This window comes from Natator depressus, chromosome 2, assembly GCF_965152275.1.
Source record: "Natator depressus isolate rNatDep1 chromosome 2, rNatDep2.hap1, whole genome shotgun sequence".
NCBI lineage: Eukaryota > Metazoa > Chordata > Testudines > Cheloniidae > Natator > Natator depressus.
Genome location: NC_134235.1, coordinates 190,729,769 through 190,753,671, shown reverse-complemented (window position 1 = coordinate 190,753,671; position 23,903 = coordinate 190,729,769). Strand labels below are relative to the sequence as shown.

The 23,903-nt window shown below is 42.0% G+C and overlaps 1 protein-coding gene across 4 annotated transcripts in view; it reads left to right on the top strand.

The window, feature by feature from the left end:
- Window positions 1–1,131: 1,131 nt before the first annotated feature.
- Window positions 1,132–23,903, top strand: part of TGFBR2 (transforming growth factor beta receptor 2) — a 77,761-nt gene continuing 54,989 nt past the window's right edge. For 2 of the 4 annotated variants that reach the window (XM_074945624.1, XM_074945623.1), the window contains exon 1: window positions 1,132–1,286. In XM_074945624.1, the coding sequence (XP_074801725.1) occupies window positions 1,190–1,286 (97 nt within the window). In that variant the 5' untranslated portion in view covers window positions 1,132–1,189. Of the gene's footprint in view, window positions 1,287–8,783; window positions 8,904–23,903 lie in introns of those variants that run through there. The other 2 variants (XM_074945626.1, XM_074945625.1) reach the window with 2 other exon arrangements.

Below are 23,903 nucleotides of genomic sequence, written 5' to 3'. Positions count from 1 at the left end.
CATCGATCTTATTTAGAGAGTGTATGTTCTAGGGTAGTGCCACATTTTGAAAAAATGTTCATGAACATATTTGTGAAAATGTTCACAATTTTCTTTCAGATGATTTTGCACCTGTGCATGTAGATTTTTGCATCAAAAAGATACAACAATGTGAATTTCTCCCTGTTTTCATTGCTTCAAAAAATTGCTTTAATTTCACGAGCAATTTGACCCCTTTTGCAGGCAAATTTTCATTCATTTCCTTTTGACAATTTTCTGCAACACATGCAGCCTCTTTTCAATTCTGGAACAAAATACCTGAGAGGCAGGTGACAAACTGTTATGACTGTGATTGCTGCTACCCACTAGCTTACTTCTAAAAATTGAGCACAAGCTAGTCTGTACTAACATTTCCTGTTATTACTGTCACTTCAACTTCCCTGCCCCATTGTTTATGTCACCTGCCTGCTATGTCTTCTCTTTCAGGCCCTGACTCAGCAATGTGAAACACACACCTGGAATGCCACCAGGGGAGACCTAGAGGAATCAACAAGCAGGCCTGTGTGCAGGGGAGCAGTCTGCCCACCTGGAACACATTGCAGGATCTGGATCCTAGCTTTAAAGTTCTTCAGGGCTGGGCCCATTTACTGTTTGTACAGCACCCAGCACAAGGGACCCCAATTTAGCTGCTGGCTATAGGCGCACCCAATAAATCAATAACAGGCTGCAAATGCAAGCCTTGATCATATGGCTGGGGGGAAACTCTCCCCTCTTTGCTTCCTAGGCAGGGCAACTACTTCTCTGCACGCAGCCATGCAGACAAGGCGCTGTGGCTGGCTGGAGGGTGTTTGCAGTGGCTCAGAGACCTGCGAGGGGCTGGCCCAGGGCAGCTGAGTGACAGGCGGCTGAGGAAGGGGGCGGGGAGCGAAGGGGACGAAGGAACTCGTGTCGGAGCTAGCAAGTCCTGCCCAGCTGTTTGCGAAGTTTTAAGATTTCCTGTTTCCCTCGCGGCGCTGAAGCGAAGCGGAGTGAGTCAGCCCAGCCCAGTCGCGCGGCGTCCCGGAGCAGCCAGCCCAGCCACAGCTGCCGCCGCCGCCGCGGCGGCCTCGCCTCTCTCCCCGGCCGGCCCGGGGTGCAGCCCTCGCCCCCTCCCCCCCAGCAGAGGAGCCCCACTTCTTGCCTCGGCTTCCTATGCGGAGCGGGCTAGACCATGAGCCGGGATCTCCTCCGGAGCCTGTGGCTGCTGCTCGCTTGCTCGTGCTGGGCGCTCGTCGGCAGCACCATCCCCCCTCAGGCGCGGGGCTCAGGTAAGTCGCAGTCCCGTCCCCCCCCCCACCCTTTCCCCTTCTTTGTCCGGGGCGGCGGCGACCCTCCAGGCGGCTGTGCAGTGGGCGATGCCGTTCGCTTGACAGCTGCGGGCGGCAGGGGAGCGGCGCTGGCGAGCCCCGGCTGGGGCTGCGAAGTTCGGGTGTTCGCCGAAAGGGGCTCGCCGCAGAGGCTGGGCGGGTCGGGGCTCGACCGAGGAGCCCTGGCCCCGGCGCTGGCAGGAAGCGCGCGGGGGGTTGCTCTGAGGCGAGCCTCGCCCGGGCCCCGGGGAAAGCGTAGTTCGGAAGTTGGCTACTGCCTGTCCCGGGGTTATCGGGCGGCGCGCAGCTGCAGCAGCCTCCGCACCTGGCCCCACGGTGAGCTCTGGGTGCTGGTGCCCCTCCGCAAAGGGGGCGGGGGCCCTCCTCGCAGGAGCATAGCGAACTCCCGCCCGCTGTCTTGCTTCTCGGGCTGTGTGTGGCAGTTGGATTAGGATTAACCCGCTCACCTGTGTGCTGCCCTCTGGGGATGAAAAGCGCTTCTCTGAGCCCAGGCGGCACTGTTGTTCTAGGAACCTGACACCTGGGATGCAGGTAAAGGGCATTCAGAAAGTGGCGCTCAAACTGAGTTAATCTTAGATCCTATTAAGGCCCCCAGAGTATTATTAGGCTCGAGCACACACACAGAGACAGTGTGTATCCCTGATTAGCTGCCTGGGCCTTGCCATGGGTCTAGCTCTGTGTAAAGTGATCTTGCAAAGCATGCAGCAGTGTCTTAAAAGTTATTGAATTTTTTTTTTTGTACAGTCACTGCATGCAATTGAGAATTAAGCACTGGTTGTGAGTAGTTGCACTGAGAACTCTCAATTAATTTCCTGCCATTGCAGAGGCCTTGGGCATTGGTGGCACCTTGGTCTCTCCTGTACTCTGCCTATGGCACATATGGTTTAGTCTTCTGAGGACTGAAGTGCTTTGGTCTTTGGGCTTAATATAGGGGTATCTTAGTGAAATTTAATGGTCTGTGATATACAAGAGATCAGGCCAGATGAACTGATGGACCCTTTTGGCCTTAAACTCTATGAAACTTCAGGCATTCCTTCAGTATTCAAAGCATTCGTGTGGTTTTTCATTACACTTCACATCCCTGTGTTGGGAATTTTTAATTGCACTGTACATCTCTGGATATTTTTAAGGCCATGGCTCATATTACTATTATTAATATATTTATTTATGTTGTGCAAAGAGAGAGCAAAGTGCCTTACAGACTTATGTGAAAACAAACTGGGGATCTAATCCCACAAACACTTATCCTGGTGAGATCTCAGCAGGACTGCTCACATGTGTAAAGTTATCTGTAAGTGTCCAGAGGATTAGGCTCTAGAACATGTTATTGAAACTGGTGTTGCCTATTAATTGTGAGGGGTCCATTAATAAAGGGATAAAAGACTTCAGATTGCTGCAGAACTAAATTCTAAACGTTTAGCTTCTCACTATTGATTTATCCTCCAAGGTGCATATTAGCACTAAACGTCTATTCTTAGGTGTTTAAGATGTAATCACTGCACAGATTACAGATTACTGCACAATGCTTCTGAGTCCTCAGATTCCTTCATTTGGTCTATAGAGACCAGCAAAAACTTGAGAATTGTTCCATATTGGTAAAATACACTACAAAGAGAACTACCATGTAAAGTCTCAATCCTACACATACTTTGGCACTTGAGTAACTTTGTGCATGTAAGTAATCCTGTTGAAGTCCCAAATATGTGTGACATTACTTGTGTATATAACTGTTTGTAGGTTTAAGGCATAAATATACAAAAATAGTTTAAAGTTTGTGTCCTGAAGAAGTTCATTGTCTGAGGGCTGACCATAATGTAAGAGCTTTAAATGTGATATGTTTAGCTTTGTTTGAATTTTGTTTACAATTATATCATTTTTGACTAATAAGAGGCAAAACCCAGTAAATGATGATTGTGGTGACTTTCATTTAATCATCAGAATAACAGTTGCTCTGGGTAGGTTCTTGTGACACAAAGCCTCAGTGAAAAAGCAATGCATCATTTTTCATCTTCTTTATTGTTTCTTTTTTAGTATATTTTTCTGAAAACCAATTTAGACAGATTTAGTTTAGAAAACGGATAAAAACTGGAGATAATTTAAGAAAGTTTTTCTGTTCTCTGCTCACTCAGAAGAAACTTTTACTAAAAACGATATTCAGAACACAGTTAATATACTTTTTAAAATTTAGACTATTACAGTATCTGAAATATTATGATTTCATATTCTGTTACTCCTTAGGCATCACAAAGTTTGTTGAAAATACCCTTTTTTGTAATGATCTTGGGATTTCATAAGAATTTTAATAATATTTGTAGCAGGTGGACTTCCAAGCTAAAAACGTTCTGCTTTAAAAAAGATGCTCTATTATTATATATAGACTAAAAGGCCTTTGCTCAACACCGCTAGTTATAATATCTTCACCAAATGGAAGAATAAAGAAATATTTTTGAAATTATTTTGAATGCCACAATACAAGTTTAACTGATGAGGGACAGTGGGGCCAGGTATGTGTAATAAATCTGCACCTATGTACAAGAATGGAGTGTGACTTTTCTATTTTGGGTTCTAACTTGAAGAACCTGAATTTATGTTTGGGGGTCTTGTCACACATCAGCCTTCAGTTCTGTAGAATGAAGGCTCAGCCCCTCAATCCAGTTAAACTTTATATTTTTGTCTTTAGTTTTAAAAAACATCTGAGTACATTTCCAATCATTATTTATGTATTTGTTCTGATGCCATCTCATAGTCTCTCAAATGAGAATAGTCTACATAACACAATCCCCCTGCACCTTTTTTTTTCCTTTGGTATTGTAGGGAAACCTGTGTATAGTACACTCAAATATTATAAAAACAATCCCACTTCTATTAAAGCCAATGGCAAAATTCTATTTATTTCAGTAGGAATAGGAGCTAGGCCATAGTGTGATTCCAGTTACTTTTAATTGTGTTACATCTTTAATTTTTGCATTTCCTGGACCATGAGAATAGGCTAGCAAATTTTACTTGACCTTTTAGTCAAATTCTATTTCAAGTTCTCCTGTATTATTGCAATTCTGCAATCTTTGGTTGGCAAATGCTGTTTAACAATGATTAAATAGATCCTTAGCTATTGCAAGTTGATGTAGCTTCATTGACATCAATGGATTTACACTCATTTACACAAGCTGGGGATCTGGATACTGTTACAAATGGAATGTTTAAAAAGTTAATGGAACTGTTTATGTTGGTTTTTAGGTTTTATTTTGTTTTGCACTTAGGTTTTGTAAAAACTTCTTACTATACATCTAAATTAAATCTGACGGTGGTCCTTCAAAACCATGTCCCTTTTTTCATGTGAAGAAAATTATTCATGTTTATTTGCACGATTGATCCTTTAGGGAGGATTTCCATCTATGTATTGTAAACATTTGTCATATAGCAGCTATTCTTTTTTCTGTCAGGAAAAAAAAAAGAGCTCAGTATCATTGATGAGGTTTCCCAGATTTCCTCTGCAGGACGCTTTTAAGTGGATATTTTTAGATTCATGGTATGAGCACTTTTTCCTCGTAGTGCTGTATCACAGCTGCAATGCCATGTGCCGTATTCTCTTTGCAGTTACACCTGTTTTACACCACTATGATTCCATTGGCAACTGTGGAGTTATGACCAACTGACACTGGTGTAAATGAGCAGAACTAATTCCTGCCTGATTCTTCACTGCCTTGCACCTAGTGGAGCTATTTGCGTCTATGCAAAGTGAGTGTAAAATGGGCTTGATTCTGATCTGTAGCCGAGGCTCACTCAATTCAGTTGAGTCTGTGGAGTCAAAAGCTTTCAGATGCCTTTGAAACACTTGGGCCCATCTGGAGCTCTTCGTGGCATCTAGCATAATTTAGGGTATTCTCAAGGCTACTTGTAAGTTATCCTCATTTTTGGGGCCATTGTTGCAGTTTCAGATCACTGGAATGGAGACGTATGTTGAGAATATTACCTTTTTCCAGGAACAGCCCCTACGTAAAGGCAACATAGCCAGCTGTGTGTTAGCTCTACACCATCCAGGGGTTCCTCCACACTAGGGGAATCCTCAACTGAGCAGATCCCTTGGATGTCAGCAGCTTTGCACCTCCATAGCAGTACAGATCAGGTGGGATACAGCTGAGTATCTGGCTCAGTTTGTACTGCTGTAAGTGACAACATGGCACTTTTAATGCAAAGCAGTGGAGAATCAGTTCCTCTGTGGTGAAATAGTAAATCTGTTTAAGCCCTGCCTTGAAAGAGTCAGTGCCCTTGGCTTTCATCTAGGTTGCTTACTAGGTTTTAGGCCTCAAATTCTGGTCAGGGGTATATTGTTTTCTACTAGACAGTAGCAGTAGAATTTACAAGTTCTTGTAAGCAAGAATAAAAATTAAAAGTGGATGGTCTTTACTTGAACAAGCCTAATCCTAGAGGACGAAAATAGCCCAAAATATATTAGAAAGAATGTTTATCTATAGGTTATTCAGCTAGTCCCTTTTGACTTTCAGCTCCAGGTCGATGGGATAAGAGTTACTTTAAGAAATTAAGGGCCCAATCCTGCAAACAACTTACTTCTGAGCATTTTGTTTGTTATGTGAATAGTCCGATTGAAGTTCCTGCTTACGTGAGTGTAAGAACCGAGATGGGTGTTGCAGCTATGTCAGAGCGCAAAGGGACTATTCGGTGTTGTGAACGAGACACTCCATGCTAAATGTTTGCATGAGTGGGCTCTAAGTGATGAAAACACAATCTTCAATTAGTATTTTGTTGGGTGTATTTTCTAGTACATAGTCAGGACAGCAAAACTGATATCAGTTAAATGTAGCACCCACTTATCACCCACTGTCTGAAATGGTGCAACTGTAAGTAATACACGAAGTTTAGGTCTGACAAAAAGCTATATACAGAAAAACGGACTATTTCAAGCATAATAGAACAATGAAACATTTTTTCTAATTAGGGGCCATTGTGTGTGCGCTTAATTCCATCTCTATTTGTGATAGGATTTAAGCACATGAATAAAAACTATTAACTTCGGTAGGATTTAGCAATCCTTAAAGTTAAGCATGAGTTTAAAGTGAAGTCTCAGTTCAGATGCTTTCCTGAATCAGTCCTAATATTACTTTGGTTACCGTATAACAAAGTTTAGCAACAGTCCAAAATTGTAAGAAACGGTGGCATTTGAAGGAAAAAGACTAATTCTTAGTTCTGTTTTTTTTTTTACTTCTGTCTGTGTGTGTTTTAAATATCCCAGTTCCTTCATCTTTGTCTTCTTGTAATTGCAGTTTGTTATAATTTTATCTAAGTTTTCTGTTACATCCTAGCTCCTCCCTTTATATTGATATTAGAGCCAATTTCGCCCCTGGAATGATTGTTGAGGAAAATTCTTTTGCTGAAACAGCTGGCAGTTAGCAAGCTTTTCCTGCTGGCATCCATTCCTAAGTTACCCTGATTAGAATGGTCTTCTTTCATTTGTTCTTCTTGTCTTTTTTGGATGAGTGGCATCATTAAGAATGAATGGAGTTTCTCGTCTGTTTCATATCATAATAAAAACAAACTGTTATATTGTATATAATAAACCATAGTTATTTAGAACTGGTCCAGTAGTCCAGTGTTCATGGGTCCAGTTCTTCACACACTTGCCTGAGAGTAGGTCAAGAGCAACTCCATTGAAATAATGGAGTCATTCTAAAGTGATACTGATGTGAGCGAGAGGAGAATTGGGCTCAGTCCTCCACAGCTACAGCCAGATGGGTTGTGTGTAAGGGTAGATGCACCTCTGTAACTCACAGGAGCATCTGGTTCCTGATATTGAAAGCACTTTTTATTTTAAACCTACACCCACACCAAGGGTTAATGTTTTGCATTTAACTCACAAGCTAACTTGAAACTATAGCTATTCGAACGCTGTCTTCCCCCCCGCCCCATTCTGCTTGTATCAAAGGACTCTCTTTCGGTCTTCACAGAAGCGCCCCATCCTTGAGACAATGCACCCAGCGGCTCTCATCTACCTTTACTGCACTGTGTGTTACATTATGAGCATGACTGAGAGTAGAATGTTCACTTTTCACAGGTGCAAATGACTACATAAGATACCAGCTGGTGGTGAATCAGGCCCATCATGTTTGTGAGGTCACGTAAACACTTATATTAGCTGGGATGGGGTGAGGGGGGTGGGGTATCTGCACACATTTTTTGTTAGGACTTAGGTGATAATATCTGGAGTCCAGTTGATTTTAACATGGATATTGTGTGTGATCATAATGGCTCCAAGATTATTATTTTTTATTGTTACTCTTTGTGTTACAGCAACAGCTTGAGACCCCAACTGAGAGCAGGGCCCCATTATTCTAGGCATTGTACAACCACCTAGTAAGGGACGGTCCCTGCCCCCAAACAGATGTACATTGACTTCAAATAATACAATGTAACAGTCCTTTCAGAGCCTTTGCATTGTGTGACCTAATATACTATTACAATTTATTATTTGTATTGCTGTACTGAAGAGAAATATTCTAAAGTAGGAGAGCACTATGTTCTATTAATATATGCTTTGCACTTATAGAATGCTTTTCCTCTGTACATTTCAAAATATTTTTATAAAATTGGTTAAGCACTAATATCCTGATTTTTAAAGAGGGGGAAACTGAGACATTGAGAAGTTAAAGTGTGATCCTAATTTGAAAAGTAACTGTAAACATGACATTGTAGTATAACTGTTTTATTGACTCTCGGCAAATTCCAGATCAAATTTTGTGCTTTGTGTGTGTATAATATATAAGCGTATCTAACTGCCACAAGTTCAACCTATAATTTGTAAGTCAAGCTGTGCTTTTTCTAGCTTATGCATTGTCACCAGTGATAGAGGTTCTGAAAGATAATTTCTGCCCTATTACACCTGTATAACCCCACTGAGGCATTGTACTGTTGTAACTGAGGGCATAATTTGGCTCTGCAATTGAACTGAATTCAAAATTCTGTTGATGCAGGTGCCAAAATAAAATCCATCTCACTCTCCCATGACTGTATTGCCTCTTCCAAGGAGTAAAAAGGAAGAGAAATTTATTTTTGTTCGAAAAGTGAGTGAATTTGACAGAATATACCCAGAGACCAGGTCTGTTAAGTAGGAAGGTGTCATTTTTTCAAAGCAACTTGCCAAGTAAAGACACAGTATTGCTCTTACATGCACAGGGCACATGAATAGATGCCTTGGAAAACTAGCCTTTGTGCAAGCGAAGTACATCTAGGGCCAGGTTCTCATCTGGCATAAATCAGCATAACTCTACTGAAGGCAGTGAAGCTACACCGATTTATATCAGCTGAGGATCTGCCCCACAGAATTAATAACTGGCAACTGTGAGTTATGAGGCTCTAATTCCCTTGAGCAGACCTTTGTGATATCGTATCTTACAAGAGCCAAAATGATACGGTTCTCTTTCCCAGAACAAGAAAGTAATTTGGCTGCAGCATTTGGGACTCCCTGGAGCCTAGAGAGTAGAGATTTCAGGAGGCCACAGGAAGAGGGAATTTCCAGAATTCCAGAATGCTGGGACATGATCAAAGGTATGATTAAGGCTTTTAACTTGGGCAGAACCAAGGGGAGAATGAATTATGGCAATGTTGCAGATCGGGGAATAGGCAGACTCAGAAAAGGGAGCTGTGAGAAGCAAAATACTTTAATAGTATTTTACATCAATATAATGGCTTTCATTCCAAAGAACTCAGCATTTCAAAAATTATATAAGCATAAGAGGCACCTCACCCTTGAGAGGTAGGCATTAGCAAGGTGCAGTGAAGGAGAAAGACTTTTCAAAGATAAACGGGTAAATGTTTATCCAAACTGTGCCAGAGGATTTTTGATAGGTCTCATCCAAAAGAGAGACAATTCACAAAAAACATGGTACTAATTTTGTTTACTTTGGAAGAAAGAAGGGCTGAGTCAGGTCTGCCAGAAATTAACCTGTGATTCCATTGAGTCTAGGTATTTCAGACCTCAGGGGTAGATAAGCCATTATCAATTTTTCTGTCGTCAGTATTCCAGCACTAAAAGTGTATGAGTCCACATACCTGTGTTCAGACTTTTGGGGTGTCTGCAATTTCTGGATGACAAGAGGTTGAGGGTAGGAATTTTCTTAGCTCATTTCACTAACTACAGTAAGTGCATTTTTAATGCAATTTTTAGTATTACAGATCGTGCAAGAAAGTGACGTTTGGAACAGTCCACAGATGAAAACCATAACCCACTAGTAATTCAGCCATTTTCAGGGGCAAAAATAGAAACTCTTGACCAAGGTTCTTCAAAGTGACTAAGGATTTTGGGTGCCTCCACATTTTAACACCTTGTGCGGTTTTGAGATACTTGAAATGAGCTTAATTTTCAGACGATGGATGGCTCAGTACTTTCTGAAAATCATACCCTTCAAAGTTTCTCACATCAGGCACCCAAAGCCACTAGTGACTTTTGACATTGTTGGTGATAATAGTTGCTCATTAATCTAGAAAAGCCCTTAGGACCTGTCTATATTGCAGCTTGGGAGTGAGCTTCCCAGCGCAGGTAGATAGACTTGTGCTAGTGGGGCTTGCACTAGCGTGCTAAATATTAGCTGTGTAGATGTTGCCACACTGGGAGAGGCACAGGCTAGCCGCCTGAGCTCAGAGCCATGGGGTAGCATGAACTTGAGCTCAAGCAGCTAGCTTGAGTCTCAGCTGATGCGGCAATGTCCACACTGCTATTTTTAGTGCACTAGCTGCAAATATATGTACCAGGGTGAGAGGTTTGCTTCCAGCTGCTATGTAGTCATACTCATGGACTTCAGTGGGAGCTGAAATCACTTAATGCCTAGCAGGACTGGTCCTTATATATATATATTTTTTTTATGCCCATGAAAGAGAAATCTCTATCTCCCAACTTCACAGAACTTGTTTGCGAGTTTTAGGTTTGGAGTACATCTGAAGCCATCATAATAATAATACTTAGCACTTTCCCCCTTAGATCTTGAAGTGCTTGTTGGTATGTCTAAGTATTTTATTTGCGTTTTTAAAAAAAATAGATGTATGGAGAGGGAATTATGATGTGGTGTAATTAGTACTTTTTCACTTAGTTTTTTCTCAAATTGCCTAGTCTTTTAAAATATTCCTTGGGCGGACAGAAATTGCTCCAAGTTTGCAGTTTTGAGGCTGATCTTGATAGGTGCAAAGTACAGTAATTTTGCTTTCATTCATTCTGGAGCTAGTAATTAGCCCAGAGTAGCACTTCTTTGTTATTTTGAGTAAGGCATTACATGACTACAAGGCGACTTGTGTTTTCCTTTGGCCCAAAATGTGAAGCAATATAAAAATATAAAAAACTTAAGAACATGTTTCTTCTTCTTTATGTTTTCAGTGATTACACTGTAATTGCCCCTCCCCCCGCCTTTTCCTCTGGGAACATATTATAAGAGCCCTTATTCCCAACTTGACTCCATGGAAATCTTGCAGCATGGCTATGGGTGTCTTGATGCCAGACACCCCCCCCCACACACACACATATACAGTGCCTGCTGAAAACCGCGTAGGATGGGTCCATGATCAGAGAAGGAAATCTTTGAGATTTACCTGGTGGATTTTTCTTGAACCATCCTCTTTATGGGAGGGATACGGTGGGCTGTGGATTTTGGAGGCCACAGCTTCATCAACCCTATTGATCATGATCAAGAATGCTGTAATATATGAGGATGCAGAAGAGCTGTCATGTAGAGGTGACTGCTGCTCCACTGTCTCATTTACCTCTCATTGATTGGTTCGCAGCTCAAGCCAACATAATTTCCTTCCTCTTCATATTTCCACAAGGAAATACCACGCTCTGGAGGGGGACAGTGTTATGGAGCACAGCGCCTGCCCTGCAGGAACCCCTTCCTCCTCCACCACTTCAACCCTACGGAGCTCCATCCCTAAGCATCCCTGTTGGCCAAGGGAGGGAAGGATGGTGCCATGACTGTGGCACAGTAATTCTTCAACAGAATTTCTGGATGAAAGCCCCAAGGCCATCAGGAAGCCCAGTCAGTCTTGCATTTTTTCTCCTCTCCTATACTGTGCCAAGTTAAACAAGACACAGGACTAATCTGTTTCCCCATTTCTCCCCAGTTAAGAGCTTTGATGTGTTATGAGTCATCAAGGAGCAGTGCTAGTGCAGGGTGGCCCTGCCTTGTGTTACTTGACCATTTTATGGCTCTCTTCTATCATGGCTCTTTTGATGGATATTGTATTGTGCAGCTGAGTTGTACTTCCTCGAACTTTGCTATTTTTGCAGGTGTTAAGTGCAGTGTGTTTTGTCACATGTGCTTACCAGTGGTGTCAAATTGGAAACACTGGTCTCTGTCCTGGTTGGTGAAGGTTGGGGGTGAATGCTATAAGCAGACCATTGTTCATTTGCAATCATTATAAAGTATCTTAACCTTCAAAGCTAATGTTGATACCTCTCTGCTACTGCCACTCACCACATGCATCAAAGTAGAAGAAACTGGCATCTACATTTCCCTCCCCCTCCCCCGCCCCCTAGCTGTAGTCTGGCATGGACCATACCCACCAAGATAACTGTCTTCCTTCCCATAAAATGTGAACTTTATTTTAAAAAATCATGCATTTTGTGCTCATTAAATGGAGGAACAGATAACTTGGACTAGTGCATATCCCCAGTGGCGCTGGAACCCTTTTAATAATGGAGGTGCTGAAAGCCAGACCCCTTACCCCGTCCACACCTCTCCCCCCAGCTGGGGCTGGGAGCAGTGTTGTGTCTCCAGGGGGGAACCCAGACAGAGGTAAGGGGGCAAAGGCTAGGGGTGGGCACGGGGCCAGTAGCAGAGTATCATTGGACTGAGGCTCAATATGGATTGTGTAGAGGATCACTGAAGTGGACAAGCATCCGTTCCAATGATTGGAAGCTGAAGCTAGACAAATTCAGAATACAAATGTGCAAATTTTTTTTTTAACAGTGAAGGTAATTAACCATTAGAACAACTTATCTAGAGACTGGATAGATTTTTCCGTCATTTGAAATCTTTAAATCAAGACTGGCTATCTTCTTAAAAGGAAAACAATGGCTCAAACAGAAGTTGTGGGCTTGATGCAGAAACTGCTGGTTTTGGCTCCTATTCTGAGTTATGCAGGAGGGTCCGACGAGATGAATGGTCCTTTCGGGCCTTAAACCCTGAGAATCATCAGGTATTTGTTTAGCACCAAAAGCTGGTTTTACTTGTGTCCTAAGTCAGAATTTGGATTAGTATCTCCAGAAGCAACAAAGAGTTAAGCCACTCTGCTATAAAGGACATTTCAAATATGTATGGGCTATAAAATTTTGCATCCATAGAATTTTAAAAATGTATCCTTTCCCATAGAGAGTTTCTTTTTGTTTAAATTACCATGTTGTTGAATTTGGAAAGCTTAGGCATTTTTTGTGTTTTAAGGACCGTTCTGTTAAATGGATGTTCTCAGTTAATGCAGTGTTTGTGAAAAGTGCCAGACTAACAGCTCCAGAGAGTCAGCTCCTGTTGTTAGTGAACGCATACAGTAGCAGCAGAACATGTTTCCCCACACTGCGATTTGCCCAACATTGAACAGGGTTTTCAGCTTCCATGTTCATTTAATGCTGAGCCTCCCTTCCCTATGGGTATCAGTTGAAATGGTGTTTCTGTGATCTTATCATTAGTCCACTATGAACTTTATGGAGACCATCAAGTCATTTCATGAAGGCCACCAAACAGCTTAGAAAAAGTTTCCAGTTTCTCATAGAGTTTAAGGCCAGAAGCGACCATCATGATCATCTAGTCTGACCTCCCGCACATTGTAGGCCACAGAACCTCACCCAGCCTCTCCTGTAATAGAACTATAATCTCTGGCTGAGTTACTGAAGTCCTGAAATCATGATTTAAAGACTTCAAGTTATAGAGAATCCACCATTTACACTAGTTTAAACCGGCAAGTGACCCAAGCCCCATGTTGAAGAGGAAGGGGATCCTCCCCCCGCCCTCCCTCCCCTGGGTCTCTGCGAATCTGACCCAGGAGGAAATTCCTTCCTAACTCCACATACAGTGATCAGCTAGATCCTGAGCATGTTGGCAAGACCCACCAGCCAGACACCTGGGAAAAGATTCTCTATAGTAACTCAGAGCCCTCCCCATCTAGTGTCCCATCACTGGCCACTGGAGATTGGCTACATGCCATTGTGGGCAGCCTGTCATACCATCCCCTCCATAAGCTTATCAAGCTCAGTCTTGAAGCCAGTTAGGTTTTTTCCCCCACTGGTCCCCTTGGAAGGCTGTTCCAGAACTTCTCTCCTCTGATGGTTAGAAAACTTTATCTAATTTCAAGCCTAAACTTAACGATGGCCAGTTTATATCCATTTATTCTTGTCCACATTGGCACTTAACTTAAATAACTCTTCTCTCTCCCTGGTATTTATCCCTCTGATGTATTTGTATAGAGGAATCATATCTTCCATCAGCCTTCTTTTTTTGGTTAGGCTAAACAAGCCCAGCTCTTTGAGTCTCCTCTCATAAGGTAGGTTTTCCATTCCTTGGATCATCCTAGTAGCCACTCTCTGCACCTGATCCAGTTTGAATTCATCTCTCTTAAACATGGGAGACCAGAACTGCATGCAGTATTCCAGATGAGGTCTCACCGGTGCCTTGTATAATGGTGCTAACGCTTTTCTCTCTCTCTACTGGAAATACCTCGCCTGATGCATCCTAGGACTTCACTTTTTCATGGCTGCATCACATTGGCAGCTCATAGTTCTTGTCTACCCCTAAGTGCATGACGTTGCACTTTGCACTATTAAATTTTGTTCAGTTTCTGTTACTCCAGTTTAAGGTTGTCCAGATCTTCTTATGTGATATTCTGTTCCTCCTCAATATTGACAATACCTTCCAACTGTGTGTCATCCACAAATTTTATTAGCACACTCAACTTTTTTTTGTCTAGATCATTAATAAAAATGTTAAATAAAATTGGTCCCAAGACCGATCCCTGAGGAACTCTACTAGTAACCTCCCTCCAGCCTGATAATTCACCTTTCAGTATCACCTGTTGTAGTCTCTCCTTTAACCCATTCCTTATCCACCTTTAAATTCTCATATTAATCCACATCTTCTCCAATTTAACTAATAATTTCCCATGCCTCAAATGCCTTACTGAAATCCAGGTCAATTAGATCTACTGCATTTCTTTTGTCTAAAAAATCAGTTCTCTTCTCAAAGAAGGAGATCAGGTTGGTCTGGCATGATCTACCTTTTGTAAAACCATGTTGTATTTTATCCCAATTACTGTTTACCTCTATGCCCTTAACTACTTTCTCTTTCAAAATTTGTTCTAAGACCTTGCATACAATTGAGGTCAAACAGGCCTGTAGTTTCCCAGCTCACTTTTTTTCCTTTCTTAAAAATAGGAACTATATTAGCGATTCTCCTGTCATAGAGTATGACCCCCCAAGTTTATGGATTCATTAAAAATCCTTGCTGTTGGACTTGCAATTTCATGTGCCAGTTCCTTTAATATTCTTGGATGGGGATTATCCAGGCCCCCTAATTTAGTCCCATTAAGCTGTTTGAGTTCTACCTTGGACGTGGTAATTGCTCATGGTCACTCAAACCAAGCTTGTCCCCTACAACCAATTCTTATGTGAAGTCCTTACTACTCACCAATACCAAATCTAAAATGGCATCACCTTTTGTTGGTTTGGCAACTATTTGGTGAAGAATTGTGTCAGCTATGATCTCCAGGAAAATCTGGGCCCCACCATTAGTAGAACTTATCCTCCAATCTGTTTCTAAGAATTTAGTCTCCCATAATCACACAATTCCCAGTAGCATTTATTTAATTAAAAACATTAAAGAGGTCTCTATCCATATCCAAATTGATCCTGGGGGAAGCACTATCCTAGGGGAACCTCTAGTAGTTTTCTCCTGCAACATGCTTTTTGGCCCAAACAGGCTCTGTCTTATCCATTCCATCACTTCTAATTTCTTTACGGTCTACCTTATCATTAATATACAATGTTACTCCACCACCAGTTGCTACTTTACCACAGCTGGATTTGAATCCGTGGCCTACAAATGAAGGATTAATACGTGCCACGGCCAGCCTCTGGAACAATCCAGTTACCCTCAAATAGATGTATTGGTCCAGATCCTGAACTAGTATAACTTGGTGTAGCACCATGGGAGTCAGTGGAGCTACACTGATTCATACCAGCTGAAGGTCTAGTCCCATTAATCCTTTATAAGATACCACAGAAAGTAGGTACCTTCCATATGCTGGTACCATACTACATCGTGTCTCTAGCTGAACTATACCATGTAAAAACTCATGAAGTGTAGCCACATTTTGCTTTTAAAATTTTTTAATTGTTACAAGGAAAAGACAGTTGAACAAAAATTATGAGTCAGAGGGAATGTGTGTCTGATTTTGAGCTCTTCCAAGAAAGGTTTTCCTGATTCATCTGAGCAAGTGGTGTGTGTTTCTCAGTCTTACACCCATCCTCCTTTCTCCGCACAACACCTCCTTTTACAGAAGTAATTGTTTTGCAGACTTTTGGTTGGTTTTCCCTTGCACTTCTAATTGGAATTTTTCTTTTTAAAAAGACATCTGAAAAATGCACATGCTGACTTTAAGAACTGTTGGGCTATTGAGAAAGAACTGTTAAGGTGGTTTTAAGAGTATGTAGGAGATAGTCATTATCTTAAGCTTGGGGCATGCAGGAGACAGTGGGTTATGGAAACAGTGACCATCATAAAAGAATGCTTTTTCATTAAGTATTTTCCACGCAGGTAGATATGTTTTTTAAAAAAAATCAACTCTATCCATACAGTTCACAGTATGAGCTTAATTACAATGTTGTTCTGCCTAAACATCCAGTATTGTACTTCATAACCAACCTAGAACAGACTGCTTTCTCTCTCACACCTTCAGACAGGTAGACTAAATATTTTAGCCTGGCAAGTTCCTTCACACTGAGCGCTCTTTTTTTGAGAATATCCTTGCATCATGCTGTAATGCCAGGCCTTTTGGTGCAGACAACTGAAGCACATTGTGCAGTGACTAAAAGAATCCACTGCAGGCAGTAAGAAGTGTTTTTTTCTTGTATGCACGTGTGCATATTTGTTAGTGTCAGAGTGATGCTAGCCTTTAAATATGAGTGGCATGTATGCTGGATTCCACAGGCATCTACGTGAGAATGTACCCTAGAAGAAAGCAGTTTTACAACATGGTGTATAAATGTAACTTCCTTGTGTTCGTGTTCTAGAGTCAATGGTAGTGACAGGGCCCTTTGGCCCATTGGGCCCTTTAAAGGGTTTGGTTATGGAGTGAAATCCACGTCCCACTGAAGTTATGGTAAAATACCCACTTACTTCAATAGGGGCTGGATTTCACCCACGAATTTTATTTTACTTTAAATCTGGTAACACTTCCTGCAGTGAAGAGAAATTTGTGAACAGCCTTATTCGCCCCCTTTCCCCACATCTCTTGGATATCATTCAAAAACTTGTTTTTATGAGCTATGTCCTCTTCTCAATGCATTGTTTATAATTTCCATTAATGGTGGGAATGCATCCAACCTGACAGAAACAAATATAGCCCTCCATGCTGCTGAATTTGAGAAGGTTGTGTATTTCCCCCCCAAATCCATTCAAAGTGATTTTGCTCCCAAAGGATTAAGTTTCAGTCTAACTTTACTTTGAGGAGAGCAATTTACTATTTTAACTGAGCTGATGGATTATGAAAGTGAGTAATTTCTTTCTCATGCTATTCCCATCGAATCTGTCATTCAAACATTGCTGTGTATCAATGAAACTGTTTGCAAAAAGTTTTTTCACGGTTTTCGAAGTTTTTCCTTACAGTCAACAAGATCTGAACAGAGCTGCCACAAAAGCTTGTTGGCCCATCAGAGATTGACAGAGAATTTCCTTTTTGGTAAAATAAGTCTTTATTCCAATACAATTAATTTTCCAAGTTAGATTAACTAGGGTGGATCAGGAAAAGAGGTACATACAGCCTTCAGAAAATAAACTGTATAGAATTCTATAATATTAGAACAATTCATTTTATTGCAAACTAATGTTTTAGACCAATGCTGTAGTACGTTTATAACAGGGGTCGGCAACCTATGGCATGCGTGCCAAAGATGGCATGCGAGCCGATTTTTAATGGCATGCTGCTGCCTGCAGGGTCCCAGCTGCTGGCCCCGCTCAGCCCGCTGCCGGTCTGGGGTTCTGGCTGCCAGCCCCTTGCTAGCCAGGGTCCCGGCAACAGGCCCCGCTCAGCCTGCTGCTGGCCTAGGTGAACGGAATCCCAGGGCTGGCAGCAGGCTGGGCTAAACTAATAGTTTAGTTATATGATATATAGACTTATAGAGAGAGACCTTCTAAAAAACGTTAAAATGTATTACTGGCACGCAAAACCTTAAATTAAAGTGAATAAATGAAGACTCAGCACACCACTTCTGAAAGGTTGCCGACCCCTGCCTTATAAGAATGTTTTTAGCGATGTGCCCAAAATATAATCTAGATCTCACCTCCCTCACTTCTGCTGAAATTTGGAGAAGTTCAAAATCTAAGCAAAGGACCAAATTTTGCAAATGTCCCTATGTTTATACTGAGCTGAAACAACCCCCCCTGAAACAAGTACCCCTGAATTTTAGTGCTTGAACTCTGGATCCAAATTTTATAGTGGGAGCCCACTTTTTTTAAAATAAGGGAGGATCAGATTTTTAAACATGGTAACAGTGCACCCACAAAAATACAAATGTACTCATTGCATATGGAAAGTAAGTATTTGCACATGTGTATAAATCAGTGCATATGCATGTGTGCATAACTACTGCCAGGTTAGAAGCACAATTGCCTGGTTAATGCATTTAAATACTCATTTTTCATGGGCACCTGTGGGTCTTTACAACAATGATTTGTGTAACTGATAAATATGAGTCCCATGGATATGCTGGATGTTTATGGAAAGTTTTATAAAAGTTTCAGGTGGGTTAGTCAACGATATGCATGTCTCATATGGGAATAGTGGAGATTCTCAACATGTGAATCACATTCCCCCCCCCTTATTCCTTTCGCTGAAGTAAATTTGTTTGATCACTTCCAATCATAGATGGCTAGATTGATTACATCAGACAAAGAATAAAGTCCTCAGATTCATGAAGCACCCCATAAATCAAAGGAGGTACAAGAGTCAGTACCTAGAAGTGCTGCAAAAACTGGCACCATGGATTCTGGGGTGCATTGGTGAAGGAGCTCAATGAGGAATCATGGTTTGAAAAAAATCTAGAAACAGTAGTATGCAGTCTTCTATCAGAGTTCAAAAAAAAAAAAAAAAAAGTTAAACAGCAGCACTATAATTTTCTTACTCTAAACCGCATAATCTGAGCCAAAATCTTTTTAGGTCTTACATATGCCATTTATGCATCTGGTGCATCATAATTATGAAGTATTATCAGTGCAGGATTGCGACACTTTAAGTTTTATGGGAACAGATGCAGCCCACTCAGGGTTATATTTTAGGAGTCCTTTTGATTTTCTTTTTTAAAAATCTAACATCCAGTCTTTTGGGCCTGATTCTGATCTCATTTAAATCAGTGAACTTACTCCCAAAGTATTAGGGTGGAAGTGAAATCAGAATCAGGCCCTTTAATTTCACCGACCTAGAACTAGAACTATGAAAAATATTCATAACAAAAACTGAAACTCAGGCAACGTTTACCAAAGTTCACCAACTGTTTGGCCAGGCAAGTTTCAAGCAAATCTTCATCGGGCATTGGGTGAAAACTTCAGAGCCATCAAGTTTCACAAGGTTTTTCCCATAAAGCAAGGCAGAACTGGTGGTTTGGTTGAAAATTACTTCGTGTTTATATGTTGTTTGCAGTGTTATTGTAGCTTTGTTGATCCCAGGATATAAAGAGGAATAACTCACCCACCTTATCTCTTTTGTGTTGACATCACATGTGCACCCCAAACTCATGGGATGCACCTCACCCAAACCAAAATTAGGGTTGCCAACTCTGACTGAAGCTATTCCGGGAGATTTTTTCCCCAGCATGACATAATGTCATTTTCTTAATATATCCTATTAAAATCTCCCACATTGCTTTTAGTTGTCATCGGGAGATCAGCGATGATTCCAGGAGATTGTAGGCCAATCCTGGAGGGTTGGCAACCCTAACCAACACACTTGGAAGAGAGAAATAGATCCACTTAATAACACAGTACTTTTCTATTAGCCCTGGTCTACACTGTGAATACCATAGCTGAAGTCGACGTACTTAGATCGACTTACTGTGGCGTGTCTGCCACAGTGAGTTGACTGCTGCCGCTCCCCTGTCGACTCTGCCTGTGCCTCTCGCGGCGCTGGAGTACAGGAGTCGACGGGAGAGTGCTCGGGGGTCTATTTATTGCATCTAGACTAGACGCGATAAATCGATCCCTGCTGGATCGATCGCTGCCCGCCGATCCGGCACGTAGTGAAGACATACCCTTAGATTATACCTTCTCATCAAGAAAATATAGTATATTTTTACCAACATTGATGCATGAGCCTCTCTCCAAATCCCTGTGGGTAGGGAAATCTATTATTCCCACTTACAGTCGAGGAAACTGTGACACAAAGACATTCAGGTCAGAATTTTCAAATGCATCCAGTAATTTTGGTTGACCAACTTGAGACACTTTGGGTCTGATTTTTTCCGGAGTGCTTAGCAATTGCAGCTGTTGTGGAAGTAAATAAGATCTGCAGCTCTCTACCGTCTCTGAAAATCTAAGGCCCGGATCCTCAAAAGTATTTAGGGATCTCTTGAGGATCTGGATGTAGGTGCCTCAAGATAGTTATCCCAAAATTGTTGCACCCAAAATTAGTAAAGTCTCTTAAAAATGCTAGCTTAAGTGATTTGCTCCAGGTCACACAGGAAGTCTGTGGTAGAGATGAGAACAGAACCCCAAACACCAGACTCTCAGTCCTGTGCCTCAGCTACAAGAACACCCTTCCTCTCCTCTATGCTGGGTGAACTCTTTCTGGAATATCTGAAAAATGAGCCAATGAGCGCTTCCTAAGAAGGATGCCTGGGAAGTGTTTAATTATTCTCACAATATGCAATTTCCTACGATCAAAGAGGAATATTTTTTTTTATAATTAGGTATAATTATACATGTGTAAGTAAGAGTGTGTGTGTGTGTGTTTCTGTAGTGCGCGCCAGAAAGGTACGAATGCTCTCAGCACATGGAAAACTGTACCGAGTACAGTCTTCAAAAACTGTAATGTACCCACAGAATGAGTACAACTGCAGGACAGTCTTCAGACTGAAACCACTGTGTATCATGTAGCTTGATGTGTGACATACACCAGTGAGATCTGCATGGGCATATTTCTTCCAAAGGCTGCAGAGAAACTTTGCTTCAATAACATCATACATATATGACTCAAAACAAAAAAACCAGGAAATTCGAATATAAGACTGATGCTTTCCCTTTCATTCACAAAGCAACCAAGCCCTATTGAGGATGGGGTGTCAGCCGTAGCTTTGAATTTCCTGTCTTTTGTTGTGCTTTATCACAGCCTTAATGTGGAATATAGGAGTTCGTGCTTCATTTCCTATGCTTAACTTTTAAGAAAGGTCATAAAATGCATATTGTTCGTTTGTGAGACCAGAGGGGGTCTCTTTTAATCTCTTAAATAAGCAGTATTTAATCCTATGTAGACATAATCTGGGCTAGATTAACCATTTGTAAAATACTCTGTCAAGCATTTGTGAAAGGCGTATTGCTTGTCCAGCTAAATATATATTTTAGTCCTCTTTAGGTACACGTACACTGCAGTAAAAGACTTGCAGCACAGCTGCAGCTGGTCCAGGTCATCTGACTCAGGATTGCAGGGCTAAAAATAGCAGTGTAGACTTTTGGGTTTGGGATGAAACCCCACAAGGGGGTGGGTCTCAGAACCTGGGTTCCAGACTGAGCCCAAATGTCTACATGGTTATTTTTAGCCCCACAGCCCTGTGAGCCCAAGTGAATTGACCCAGGCTCTGAGACTTGGTTATGTGGGTTGTTTATTGCAGTGTAGATGTACCCTTAGTCTGCACACTTTCCTTTGGGAGCCGTTATAACCCAGTTCTTTCCCTCCCACTCACTCCTGTCATACTTAGTTCTGCTGCTAGGTATCTGTGCTTGTAGTAATCCCTAACTAAAATTTAACCACTTCTGTATGCTGTTAAAATAGAGAGATTCTTCCATTGCACGCAATAGTTAACTGAAATTTCTGACTCCTTGTTCCATACTCTTTTCTATTTTCCTTCTGCATGTATTATCATTGTTCCACGCCTTTGGAAATAGCCGCTTTCCCCACTTTACAGTGCTGTTTAACATGCTTGTCGCTGTTCATGGCACCTGCACTTGTATTTCCCCTCCCTCTGGTACAGCAAGGGCACCCACTCTCAGGTGTCCAATTCCCCTCACCATCACCTCTCTTAGGTGGAGAAACATCTCTCTCTCCCTTCTGACCAGGTATCTCCAGGTTAAATTATTCCCTGTCTTCACTGAATTATTCCCAGCTGAGACAGGCTGCCCAAGCACACTGGCTTCGTTTCCCTTCCGTCACCATTAACGGTGTGACTGTCCACAATTATATGGTACCATGCAGCACTCCCTATGCAACCCTATTTTATTCTTAAGGTGAGAGCACTACAGAGAAAACAATAAAAGAATCTACCCACACATTACTAAGCTTACAAGAGACCACCCTAACCCTAATGTGGGCTCTGCAGGAGCAGCCCTTCAACACCCAAAGGGTTTCCTTGTGGTTTTGAGTTCATTATAGCTTTAGTTCCAAACAAGTACTTAGTTTTATGGGGCCTCCATCAGCCTAGTCAGTCCTACCAACCTTTCCTAAGGACTGGGGCCTTCCATGGACCAGGAGTCTTGTCTGTTTGCTGGATCATGAAGGAGGCCCTGAGCCAGTTTGAAACCAGACTATTATCCAAAAACCCTCTCTTTGTCTGTTGGTCCCTGGAGAATCTAGTCTGAACTAGTATCTGCGCACCTCTCCAGGGGTAGCTTCAAAGGGTTGCTAATGGAGCAAGTACATTAGCGTCCCCCTCTTACTAGAAGAGTTACACACACTAACACATACACAATTGCATTTTTAACACAATGGACCCCAAAGATTTTAAACCTAATTCCATAAGGTTTAACTTAATTCAGTAAAGTTTATCTTAATTCCATAAGGTTGGCCCAGGATATTGTTAGTCTCTCACAGTGCTGCTGAGTACCTTCCCATTTTGAAGATATCATTCTGCTTGTAGCATTGATCCTTGTGCGATGTGGTTCAGGATGTGCAATGTTGTGCTCCAGCAGGAGAATGAGCAGGTTACACATAGGTGCAAGTTTTTAAAAATTATCTATGGAGGATAAGCACTAAATGTGACAGACACACGGCTGATTTGCAGCATGAATGTTTTGAGCTCTGAGAGGTAACCATTTTATGAGCATGGTATATGACCTGGTTGTTGAAGTGAAGTTATTGTACACTGAGGTTCTAAGACTCTCCTGTATGAATGTATTTGTCTAGCTTAAGAGGGGTGGTGGGAAGAATAAACAGGAAGGCAGTGGTCCTAGATAAGCAGCCTCTCTGCCAACATCAGGGGCAATTACAAGACAGTGGCATGCTTCCAGGCTTTAGGCTGAAGGGAGACAGCTGTTCTGTGAGGCCTGGAGATCACTGTTCCCTCTAAGCTGAGCGCGTGTGCATGCACACACAGATCCTAAACCCCGTGCACACGGCGAAACACCGCACGCACAAAAAATTGCCCAGAAGAAATTTTTTGCGCACACAGCCTGTCAAAAATTAGAGGGAACATCGCTGGAGATCAAAAGAACCCTGAACAGTTAAAAAGCCTTCCGAGGAAAAGAAGAGGATGGGGTTGCCAGGGCTGTCTAGGGAGTTGTCAGCTCTGACAGGGAGACAAACTGAAACAGAGAGAGGCTCTGTAGAAGAGCTCTATAAGGAGTTGGTCACTCCAGGGTCCTTGCAGGGAAGATGGTTCAACCCTAGTAAGCTAGTAGTATGTAGTCCGTTTTATTGTTTTTAAGAAGTTTTCTCTTAAATGCTTATGTTCTAACACTACATGATACTTTGCTTTAAGGAGGCTATTTGGTCACTGCATTAACCACTCTCATGGCTCCTGAAGGGAACAGAACTTGCCTACTTTAGTCCTGCTAAAGTAAACTATGGTTGATACATGGGAGACTGCAACCCAGGGCCTGGTCTGAGAATGGGAGAATTGTGTGATTCCACCTTAAGATACCGGAGATGGCTAAGAGTCCTTGACCTGACAGGGTGTGCTTGGGGAGACTAGGAAGTGTTGTTAGCCCTGTAACTGTGAGGCTAAGCACAGTCTTCCTCATTGAGGGAAAGTCCATTTTGTGTCCTGCTTGCGCGCACTCAAAAGCAGTGGAAGAAAAGGAATGGTTGTGTCTGAGGAGACATAGTGTTAAACATTATTCTTAGGATACAAATGAGACACTTAACTACATGCTCCCT